At 46.4% G+C, this 12,586-nt stretch overlaps 1 protein-coding gene across 3 annotated transcripts in view; it reads left to right on the forward strand.

Moving 5' to 3' along the window:
- Positions 1-12,586, forward strand: part of RIPOR1 (RHO family interacting cell polarization regulator 1) — a 1,174,702-nt gene that overhangs the window by 916,287 nt on the left and 245,829 nt on the right. For all 3 annotated transcript variants that reach the window (XM_069217674.1, XM_069217675.1, XM_069217673.1), the window contains exons 17-18: positions 3,798-3,959; positions 4,706-4,864. In XM_069217674.1, coding sequence (XP_069073775.1) covers positions 3,798-3,959; positions 4,706-4,864 — 321 coding nt within the window. The remainder of the gene's footprint in view (positions 1-3,797; positions 3,960-4,705; positions 4,865-12,586) is intronic.

Below are 12,586 nucleotides of genomic sequence, written 5' to 3' on the forward strand. Positions count from 1 at the left end.
CCACTGTAGGCTAAACCACCTGTATAATCCTTGCACATAATTATACTCACATCTTACATTGGCTTCCTGCCTACACTCCCAAGAGTCAGAACACATGGTCCACATCACATACCCTGACTGAGGGCAACAGAGGAGAGTTATATGTTAATGAGAGCAGAGATTTGTGGGTTGTTTGGACATGTGTGGATTCTAATGGGACAGACTGGCATGGATGATGGTGAGCCACTGTCACCTGGACTTGCTGCACCAAAAATCAAGGAGGTCTTGATGGCTGCAGTGTTAGGAGGCAAGTGATTTTTTTTTTTTTTTTTTACACAACGCGGCACACAAGTACATGGCGGATGCGATCTGGCTATGCGATGTTAACATATGAACATGAATGGAAAGGCCACAAATAACCAATAAGAGTATTATACTCAGTGCCCATTACTTTTATTGTGTATAAACAAAAATAAGTGTGAAGTAAATCAAATAACTAGTTTTCATCAAAAGAGTCTATCATGGTGGATTGAAGTATGCGAGTAGAGCCAACACATTTTGGAGTCCAAAATACTACAGTCCTCAGAAAAGGTAAATGTGTCCATAGAACAGTCCATAGGGTGAATGGTAGACACACAGGAGGAGATTAGGTTTGGTGTCTCTTAGAGGTGGTGGTGGTAGTCTTGCCATCCTCTGCTGCTGGTCCAGATGATTGTCCCCTCTGGGGAAGAGGGGAGGGGGCACAGATGCAGGGGCTGGGGTAGTAGGATCAGGCTCCCACTGTGGCAGGGCCTCTCTGTTTATGGCAGGCAGAGTTGTAGTTTGGCCAGATGTTGAGGGACCACAGACAGGGGCAGATGGACCGGGAAAAGCCCTGTGCATGAACTGGTGGATGTCATACATCCACCCAATCAAGGAACCCAAAGTGGAATTGATATTCTGGTGCTCAACATTGTTCTCCCTCTGCACCTGCTTCAGGTCCCGGATCTCAGTTAGGACCTGGCCCATCACGTCTTGGGACTGTTGGACTGATCCCAAGACTTGGTCTAGAGTGGTCTGGCTCACCAAAACCCCGGTAGCCTTCCATGGCTGGCCCACAGATTCCCTCCCACAACCCCTACTCCCCTGGCCTGTGCCCTTGAGGTGTGCTCCAAACCACTGTTTCCTGACATACCAGTTGCCTGGGTTCTTGGTAGCACAAAAGGAGCCAGGACTAGGGGAGCACAGGATGGGTGTGTTGACTCTTGGTGCACAGGTAGTGGAGTTGTCCTCCTGCTGTGGTGGTCTTGCAGCAGTGGTGGGAGGTGTTGCTGTGGACTGGGTCTGACTTACTGAAGCTGTGTGGCCAGACAGACCAGATGGGCCATCTTCCTCCTCATCATCTAGATTTGCAGCATTGGGTTCTCCACTGGAGGCTTGCTCCTGGTCTGGAGGTTCCCTGGCTGCCAGGTGGTGGTGCACTGGTTGGGATGGTTGTACAGGTGAATGATACAGCGGATATGTGAATTAAATATTGTTTGTGCATTTCATGTGTCTATATTTACATGAGGGCCAACCTAAAACCTAGAAAGGGAGAGATTGACTGATTCGGCCTTCGTGTGATTTTCACTGTTTAACCCATGCAGCCTGCTTTACACAGATGAGAACCCCAGTCAAGACCTTGGAGAAATTTCCTGAAATGAAAAAGTGCAAGTTCAGTTTTGTGGGTTATATGTGACAGGCATTATGGCCAGCACAGTGGTGGGACATTGTAGTCCTGAACCCTTACAATGCCCAGCAGGGTGCAATACATTGAATACACAGTGGTTCGTAACTCTCATGATACTGCAATTAGACATCATATGGAAAGTGAAATTTTACTTGTGTGTGGCTACTAATTCTGTTCTGGTCGTCACTACAAATCTTATAACTTCAATTAAGAAAACAATGACTTGTAAGCATTTTCAACAATTCAGTGTAGCTACGAGCAGGTGTCTACATGGTTCAGATGCACAAGAGGGGATTCCTAAACATGACATGGTGACTGATGAATGTATCAGTTTTTAAGATGTGTGTGCATATTGAAGTACTTGACAGTGTTACAACATTACTCTCCACTTATGATTGTCAGATCCAGGAACAGAGTATCATGGTAGTTGTAGCCATCTGTTGACACCATGGGCAATACTTGCTTCCCCATATCACTTTTAATGACTGCATTAGATATGAAAACACATTTGCAACTTGCACACACATGTGGATATCATGTGACCGAGAGACAATGCATCTTAACGATGCTGTACCCTCCTCTGTAAATGGATGTAGTTTTGGACCAGTTTTGGTTAGAACAACAACATACATTGATAGACAGCAACGGGCACAGCCCATGCCAGGGTTAATTCATGGGGAACAACACACAATCTGGCTAGCAATGTAGCATTCTGTTAGGAGGAGAGCTACACCCATGCTGCTAGCAATTTGTGTGACAAACATATTTTGTTTACTTAGAAATAGTTACATCTGTGTTGCTAAGGTTGTTACAGTATTCTAACAATCTACCTTAAAGACAGGACTCCCTTATTGATTAGGGCGACATACATAGGTCTGACTTACCAGTCCGCACTCCACCAGGTATTCCAATCAAGCCTTCAGGATGGAGGATTTGCAAGACCTTCTCCTCCCAGGGAAAGAGTTGTAATGGGGGAGAGGAGAAAACCGCCAGTCTCTGTCTCTGCAGGTGATGCTTGGAGGCCAGTGAACAAACCTTCCTCCAAAGGCCATTCCATCTCTTCATTATCTCCTGTGTGGGCAAGTTGTTAGTTACTGCGTTCACCCTGTCAAATATTTTGGACCACGTTTGCCTTTTCTTGGAAATTGTAACATTTTGGACTTGTGCTCCAAACCATTGTGGCTCTACTCTAATGATTTCATCCACCAAGACAGACAATTCTCCCTCTGTGGTATTCCTTCTCCATTCCATTGTGAAATTATTTTTAACAAAACTAGTGCTCAAGAAAAGAAGGGAAATATCAACAACAACAAAAAAATTGTCAAAAAAAGACAGAGGAACAGGTAAACACAATCCAAAAACCTGTCTCCTATGTTGTGGATTCAGCTGGCTGTCTGGTCTTCTGCAATGGAATGGCAAAGGATCATGGTCTAAAATGGAGTGTTGTATTGTGTGTTCACAATTGTCCAATTTGCAACAGGTGTGGACTACTAGCATTCAACCAATTACTGTAGCCGTGGTACTATACCACAGACTTCCGCCGTCATGGGTCCTCCACTGATACACCATCTGCACAACTGTGGGATCTAAATAGGCTTGGCCAGATGCTACTGTTGAGACTATGACATAGTGCTTATTGTTGGTATTAGAGTCTGCCGTGCCGGCTGCAGAATCAGCTGATACAACAGAGTACACTCTAGTGTGGCGGTCTTTGGCTTAGCCTCAATACATGTAAATAAGCCCGGCAGGAGACCAGTCTTTTCAGGCCCGCCAACATCTAAATCAGGCCCTTTGTAAAGTTACTTTGCTGGCCACGCCCATGCTGTGATACATCATGATTTCAATGGTTACTGTGAATTGCTTGAAATCCTCCAGCAATAACCTCGATGGAGAAGTGTTTTTCTGTTGACAGTGCAACACGGATAGTGTGTTTTAGTGGAGAAAGGTAGTTCTAGCCACTGAGGACACAGTGTGAAGAGATGCAGGTGGTTTCTGCTATTAGTGGAAGAAGAAGGGGTGACTTGGAGATGTTCTTCAAGTAGTACTGCATTTAAGATATAACATGCCAATAATGCAATCAAACAATTTAATTCATTCTCACTCTTTGCAGTTGTCCAGTTTTCCACACACAAGGAAGGATTTTTACCATTCTGGGACCGTTGTGTGGAGTACCCAAATATTTACACTACAACAGTTGAGAGGTTCTTGTCTTCTTGCATGTCCTCCTATGCTACACAAATAAATAAAAAGGAGCATGGACTGGCAGAACCAGGTATGTGACAAATGTTTCGAGCGTATGTATGCCCCATTCATCAAGCTTCAGTTACTCTAGGCAGCGTTTTCAGGTAGTGGCTGGCTTAGATAGGTTTTAAGACTAGGATAAAAGGGTTGTTGGTCAGTAGTTGCATATTCAGCATGCTACAAGTGATAGAAATACAGTTCAGAATAGGAGGCTGAAGTGGGGCCAAGCTCAGACGAGGTATAAACTGACAAAGGTTAGCGTGGTGGACAGTGGCAAGTATTTGGGAAAATGCAGGTTAGTACTGTGAGACCGGAATATAATTGTGTGATGAATTGGGAAGTCTCGGTACAAAGGCTAGTGTGCGACTGAGGTGTGGGATAATGCATTTACCAGGTAATGGCTTGGCTCAGGCTAGTGGGTGACTTATGTGTTGATGTGGCAAATGCTTTATGGCAGTCCTTTCTCCTGTATTTGTGCAATATCCACAGTGACATGGAGGGATCTATCTATTTGTTACTAGTGGTTTGTGTATTGAAATGGTATGTTTTTTAGAGTACTTCTAACTACAGTGCAGCTTTAATGTTATCTTAAAGTTTACTGTTGATGGTTGTGATTCTGCGGGCCCTGGCTTGTTTGTTGACCTGCAGGTTTTTCTGTTAAGTGCTTACTATAGAAGTAATTTGTCTCATATGTTGACATGAAAGTTTGCCTTTCAGGGCCCACACAGTGGCTGGTATTTCAATCTCATATTAGTGTCCGATCTTACTGTTTTGCAGTGTTTGTGAGCCTAGCAGAGGAGATGCTGGACAGACGGCTGCCCAGACGTATTCGCAGTGGTCATGGAGGTCACGTGACCCTTTTCCAGTACTGGAGTTATTTTGAGTCACTGAATGTGTCAGTGCTGGACGGTTACATCAAGGAAATGTCAGAAAAAGGTACATGGTGTCTTCTTTTTATGTTAACCTGAACATTGGTGGCACAGGAAAGAATTTGATAGTGAGCGTTCATATGTGTATTCGTGGCCATGGAGGGATTGAATTGGTTGCCAGTCATTCTGAGGGCATGTAAATAAATGTGTCCTGCCATGCACCTTTTCCTATTGTAAATTATTAACTTCAAATATTAAATGCAAATCAATAAATATCAAACTTTAGAGTTAGGTTCTCTATTACCTAAAATTGCTAATTTAAGTAAGCTTTGTATAAGTTAAAGTGCTAGTCATTTTTTTATGCTTGCATTTTCATTACTACTTTAACAGAATGTGTCAGTTGCCCTCAATTGTCCGTACCGTTCACTGTTGACTACTACAAGTAACATGATAATGAAAGCTCCTGAACAAAACAAAGAACGACAAAGAACTATTTCCATAAGTTTCAACTGGTCAGGTTACATACATAGCCTTTTTTCATTGCAACACTTTCAGCAGTCAATAGCTATTTTCACTGTGCTTTAAGTTTTGATTTTAAACAAATATGCTTTTTGAGGAGCTCTGCAGCATACCTTCTGTTTTTTCCGATTAATACACCTTCTCTCAAATTCCCTACTTTATGAATACCCCTTTCAGATGTCAGACTGCATAGAAAAATATTTTTCCTAGCAACTTCTCCAGTGCTGCCCTTGGTGCCACTAGGTTCCAGCCTTGACTTCACAGCTGGATGGGATGTTGCTGTGGTGTAATACCCTCGAATCCGCGTGCTGTCATTTTCTTTTTTTCTGCCCCTCTTGAAAGAGGTTTAGAACGCGTTTTCAATGACTAACCAACAAATTCCCCCATGTTACCTCAAAAGCCCTTGGGCTTCGAGCCTTGCAGACTTTGTTACAAAATGATGTTCCTTTCAGAAACTCACAAGGACTTTATTTGGGAACACGTAAATGTGTCATCTTTTGCATAGCAGGGACACTAACAGATGGACTCCCTCTCCCAAAGTTAATTCTTCATCTAGGAAACACTTCCTTGAGAGAACGTCTCAAAAAAAGACAAAAAGCACCATTGTATGAAGAAATATTATGTTTGATGGCATATGTGGCTGTATATACACATACTTTTCAAAGGTTCACCCTCTAGTTGGGCTCATAGTGTTACAAGTTGTTTTCTTCAAAGAATCTTTGAGTCACAAGATCGAGTGACTCCTCCTCTTGGTGATACTGCTCATGGGCATCGAGTCCTTTGTTAGATTGTTTTCTCTCTGCTGTAGGGCTCGGATATGTATTCCTCTCGATCCAGTATTTCTTGCCTCGGTCTATTCCGAACTCTTCTTTCCATCTTTCTTTCAGCTACAGTATTTTATTTCGATTGCATATTTTTCATCTAACACGTTGGAATAGAATGTTTGCGTCGGGGTTAGTTTAACCGCACTTCGGGGTGCCAGCTACCATCTCGGGCCTACTACTCCATGTGCTGTCAAGAAATGCAGGGCTAATGGAACGCACTCTTTTTCGATTATGCCCTCAATGCTATTCAAAATTCCTGCACACCAGTCATCACCAGCTGTATAATCTCTGCTTGTCCCCAGATCACAGGGAAGAAACCTGAAATGCCTGACAGCCTTTCTACTCTAAGGAGACCCTACGAGACTGAAGAGCATGTTGATTGGAGATGTCTTAGAAGACTCCTGACGACACTCCTGATATTAGCGGGGAAGAGCATGCTCAGGAGGAGATCCATCAAGAAGAGGCTTTTTCCATAGGAGATTTGGACTCTGATATTCAATCAGATATCGAAAGCCAGCCTCTTATCTCGTCCCAACCTGTGAGTACTACCCGAGCCCCCATGTAAAGACTTTAAAGAAGCCACATAAGACAGTTGTTAGTCCACCACTGCCTTCGGGCCATGGTCGGATCTGAAAATTACATTTGGGGGCCCCACCTTAGGGCTTGGCACCGAAAATATTCAAGATAAAAACGTCTTCAGCATCATCCCCTGGCTCCATACCTCATTCAGCCTCGGTATCGAGTTGATCCTTCGATCCAAGTGTTTTGGCTGCTATTAAAACAAATCCTACCTATGTTTCGGAGTCAAAGGCTTCTATTTGACAAAAGGATCTGCAAGTTTCAGAATCCAAAATCCCTCCTTCAAAAGACTCAAGTCTTTCCTCAGACTCAACAGTGGAGCCTATTCTTTAAACAATGGGCGCTCGTCAGCGCAAGATTCATATCCAAAAAGGAACGCGAAGAATCATTGCTTCCCCTTCCAGTTCCAATCAAGAGGAAACTTACTTTCCATGAAACTTTGGACACACAGCTCCTCACCCAAGAAGCTCCCCAAAGACAATGCTCCAGTACAACCTAGGCCTTCTCCTCCACACTCTCCTGTACTTCCTCTTACTCTTCCTCCACAATCTCCTCCAGCTATTGTGGAACCACACTTTTCTCCTCAAGGTTCACCAACATCTCAGGGAGATGATATGGAAGACATTCCACAGGACATAGACCCATGGGATTCTTATGATCCCATACTCCCAAATGACACTGATTTATATCCTGCACGTCCTTCACCCAGGTCATGACCTGGGCAGCTGCCTATCATAATGTCCTAATGTATTCTGACACAGTAAAGGAAGATTTTCTATTAGACCCACTAACCTCTACCAACAAACAATCAATTTCTTCCCATGCTACTAGGGATGCTTAGACATGCTACAGACATTTTTAAAGAGCCTATCACATCTAGAGTAAATACTCCTTGCTCCAAGAGTTGACAAAAAATACAGGCAGCTCCTACAGACCCTTTATACATTAGATAACAACTGTCCTGAGATTCCATTGTGGTTAGTGCGGCACGTAAGCGTGTCAACAGTCAGTCAACAGGAGATGCACCTCCTCCTGTTAAGGAAAGGAAGAAATTAGATGCTACAGTTAAACGGATAGCAGCACAAGGAGCCCATCATTGGCGTATCGCTAATTCCCAAGCTCTAGGCCCATTGGGACGAAATGGAAGACCTTCTCCAGTATCTCCCAGAAGAACATCATAAAAGTGGACAGGAGATAGTTTCTGGGGGCCAAACTATTTCCAATCATGCCATTAAATGCGCCACTGATGCTGCTGATAAAGTTGAGGGGGCATTAATACTAGCGTTATTATTAGAAGATATGCTTGGTTAAGATGCTCTGGGTTCAAACCTGAAATACAACAGGCAGTGCTTAATATGCCTTTTGACAAGGAACATTTATTTGAGCAACAAGTTGACACCACTATAGAGAAACTCAAAAAAGACTCTGATACAGCAAAGGCCATGGGGGCCTTATTTGCTTCACCACAAGGGATACTTTCCATCGCCCACAATTTAGGGGAGGTTTCAAGACAACATCTACTGAGCCTTCCACCTCCCAAACAAAACAAGGCACAGACTTTTACAACAGAGGTCCCTTTAGAGGTTCTGTAAGGAAATGCCTCCTTGGCATGGTTACCCCCTGACTTTTTGCCTTTGCTGATGCCAAGTTATGACTTGAACGTGTGCTGGGACCCTGCTAACCAGGCCCCAGCACTAGTGTACTTTCCCTAAACTGAACCTTTGTCCCCACAATTGGCACAACCCTGGCACTCTGGTAAGTCCCTTGTAACTGGTACCCCTGGTACCAAGGGCCCTGATGCCAGGGAAGGTCTCCAAGGGCTGCAGCATGTCTTATGCCACCCTAGAGACCCCTCACTCAGCACATGCACACTGCTTCACAGCTTGTGTGTGCTGGTTGGGAGAAAATGACTAAGTCGGCATGGCACTCCCCTCAGAGTGCCATGCCAACCTTACACTGCCTGTGGCATAGGTAAGTCACCCCTCTAGCAGGCCTTACAGCCCTAAGGCAGGGTGCACTATACCACAGGTGAGGGCACATGTGCATGAGCACTATGCCCCTACAGTGTCTAAGCAAAACCTTAGACATTGTAAGTGCAGGGTAGCCATAAGAGTATATGGTCTGGGAGTTTGTCAAACACGAACTCCACGGGTCCATAATGGCTACACTGAAAACTGGGAAGTTTGGTATCCAACTTCTCAGCAGCACAATAAACTGCACACTGATGCCAGTGTGCAGTTTATTGTAAAATACACCCAGAGGGCATCTTAGAGATGCCCCCTGAAAACATACCAGACTTTCAGTGTAGGCTGAATAGTTTATGCCAGCCTGCCACACACCAGACATGTTGCTGGCCACATGGGGAGAGTGCCTTTGTCACTCTGTGGCCAGGAACAAAGCCTGTAATGGGTGGAGGTGCCTCTCACCTCCCCCTGCAGGAACTGAAACACCTGGTGGTAAGCCTCAAAGGCTCACCCCCTTTGTTACAGCGCCACAGGGCATCCCAGCCAGCGGAGATGCCCGCCCCTCCGGCCACTGCCCCCACTTTTGGCGGCAAGGCTGGAGGAGATAATTAGAAAAACAAGGAGGAGTCATCCACCAGTCAGGACAGCCCCTAAGGTGTCCTGAACTGAGGTGCCCCTTACTTTTAGAAATGCTCCATCTTGTGGATGGAGGATTCCCCCAATAGGATTAGGGATGTGTCCCCCTCCCCACAGGGAGGAGGCACAAGGAGAGTGTAGCCACCCTCCAGGACAGTAGCCATTGGCTACTGCCCTCCCAGACCTAAACACACCCCTAAATTCAGTATTTAGGGGATCCCCAGAACCTAGGAAACTAGATTCCTGCAACCTTAACAAGAAGAAGAACTGCTGACCTGAAGCCCTGCAGTGAAGACGGAGACGACAACTGCTTTGGCCCCAGCCCTACCAGCCTGTCTCCCAACTTCGAAGAAAACTGCCACAGCGACGCATCCAACATGGACCAGCGACCTCTGAAGCCTCAGATGACTGCCCTGCAACCAAGGACCAAGAAACTCCCGTGAACAGCGGCCCTGTTCAACAATCTGCAACTTTCTTACAACAAAGAAACAACTTTAAAGACTTCACGTTTCCCGCCGGAAGCGTGAGACTTTCCACTCTGCACCAGACGCCCCTGGCTCGACCTGCGGAAAACCAACACTACAGGGAGGACTCCCTGGCGACTGCGAGTAGCCAGAGACGGCCCCCACAGCGACGCCTGCAGAGGAAATCCAGAGGCTCCCCCTGACCGCGACTGCAGGTAATTAGGGACCCGATGCCTGGAACCAACACTGCACCCGCAGCCCCCAGGACCGGAAGGAACCGAACTCCAGTGCAAGAGCGACCCTCTGTCTAGCCCAGGTGGTGGCTACCCCGAGGAGCCCCCCCCCTGTGCCTGCCTGCATCGTTGGAGAGACCCCCGGGTCTCCCAATTGCTTTCTATACGAAACCCGACTCCTGTTTGCACTCTGCACCCGGCCGCCCCTGTGCCGCTGAGGGTGTACTTTCTGTGCCTGGTCTGCCCCCGAGGACGCGGGTACTTAACAGCTGGCAGACTGGAACCGGGGCACACTTGTTCTCCATTGAAGCCTATGTGTTTTGGGTACCTCTTTGACCTCTGCACCTGACTGGCCCTGAGCTGCTCTTGTGGTAACTTTGGGGTTGCCTTGAATCCTCAACGGTGGGCTACCTTACCTCTATGGGGAACCCTTGGACTCTGTGCACACTATTTCTTACTTTGAAATAGTATGTACAGAGCCAACTTCCTACAGGTTCCTATAGTGGTGCCAATAATAAAAGTAGAGGGACGGCTTTCACATCTAGAGGTTCCGCCCCAAACACACTCCAGTGACTGGCTACACCTTCCACCAGCGCACACTTCTCCAGTAGGAGGAAGACTACTCCACTTCTACCCCCAATGGTCCAATATCACCACAGATCAATGGGTTCTATCAATTATCCAACATGGTTACTGTCTAGAACTCATTTCCATTCCACCAAATATTCCCCTGCACACTAACAAACTTTTACACACCTATCTCACTCTCTTAATGGACGAGGTTCAATCCCTACTTCTCAAAAGGAGCTATAGAACATGTTCCCCTATCCCAGCAAAGGTTAGGAGTATTTTCCCTGTACTTCCTCATACCAAAGAAAGACGGCTCATTAAGACCAATTCTGAATCTCGGACCTCTCAACCTATATATACTTTCAGAGCATTTTTATATGGTCACTCTGCAAAATGTTATTCCTCTTGTGTATCCCCAGGCCCTGCAAGTGCCACCACTAGCACCAGTCCTGCGGAAATCTCCAAATTGAATAGAGGGCTAGGATGGGGTATGATGGGGGTAGGTGGACAGATAAACCTGAGCGGGCCAGACTAGCTGACCTTTCTTGTTGATTGACACCAGCATCCTGAACCACCAAGGCTGCCATATCAGATGTATTGAGCATTTGTGGCTGAGCCACCACTGCTTGAGTTAGAGGGGTCCTACTAGTAGCTCCCTTTGAGGGGCCGGTAAGTGTCTTTTGGGTGAGAACCTGGGCGTGGGTCATCAGCTCTGCACTCCTCAGTGATAGAGCACCTGCTGCAGAGGGTGTGAGGGGTGCTATGAAAGAATACATAGTTTTCTGGGAGCGAGGAGCCATCTTAACCTCACATACACCACTGGCTCCATTTGACGTGGCCTCCACTGATTTACCCCTGGTTACTTTCTGCGCTCCTTTCTCAGCCGGCTCGGAGTGAATATCCAACCCTTTGTCCCCTGTTGCACTGATAGGTTAAGATCCTTCTTGCTCCTCTGGAGGCCACCTTGAGAGCTAGAGGTCTCCGTGCTTTGCTTGCCTCTGATACTTTTCTTTTTTTCTGTCCTGGCGGTGTCTGGGACCTGGTAATATCGAGCTGCAGTCCTCTCTTTGCGCCCACCCCACTTAGAGGCATGTTGCGTAGATGAGTGATGGTGGATAACCTAATGCCCCAAAAAAATACCAGGTAACCCAAAATTGGATTAATCGCTCCTTATGATAGATTTAGGGGGTGTCCACTGAGTGATAATGTGCAGTAGTGCAGAACACACATAGCTAGCAGATACAGAGTCCCAGAGTGCAACAATGTATCAGCGTCAACCTGGAGTAAATTGCTCTGGAAAAACTTAAGAAAGAATGTACCACTCACTTGTTTCAGCCGTCTGTCCCAAGAGTCCAGGATTACCCAGCAAGGGGAGCAAGGCACTGGAACGAAATGTCTGGGGAGATTCACTTGCCTACTGGCCCTCACCTCTGAGTACATGCAGCGGTAGCACAGTAGCAGAACACAGAACCCAGGGTGTGCGGACGCTGCTGCCCCCACAGCTGTAGATTGAGCACATCAAACGGATTCACGTATGCTGAGATCGGCCGTCTCTTTAGAGCTTGAAGGAAGCAGACAGTTAACGCACACCCCTGTGTGTGCTGAGAAGCGGCTGTAAAATTGCTAAGAATGCTGCCGCCCGTAGTGAATGCCTGGACTCGTCAGGTCGGTGAGGAGGTCTGCGGAAAACATAGGAGCAGGTGCCTATAGCAGTTCCGATACTTCCAAAACTCCCATCAGATGTAATTCTAGATTGGAAGCAAGCCCATCCTGTAGACTCTGGGAAGTTGCAGAGGTACGGAGAGGCGGGGGTCTACACTCTATCAATGACTCAGGCACTGCCTTTCTCACAGAGGACGTCCGCGCCATTTCCTTGGCACCTAACTGCTCGCCGCCATGTTGCATATTGACATCTCCTGTAGTATAATAGCTCTGATAACTCTTACCTCAAAAAAAACCGTTCCCTTGAGTCCCCGACCCCAACACAATAACCATGAACA

Source organism: Pleurodeles waltl, chromosome 12 (assembly GCF_031143425.1).
Source record: "Pleurodeles waltl isolate 20211129_DDA chromosome 12, aPleWal1.hap1.20221129, whole genome shotgun sequence".
NCBI classification, from domain to species: Eukaryota; Metazoa; Chordata; class Amphibia; order Caudata; family Salamandridae; genus Pleurodeles; species Pleurodeles waltl.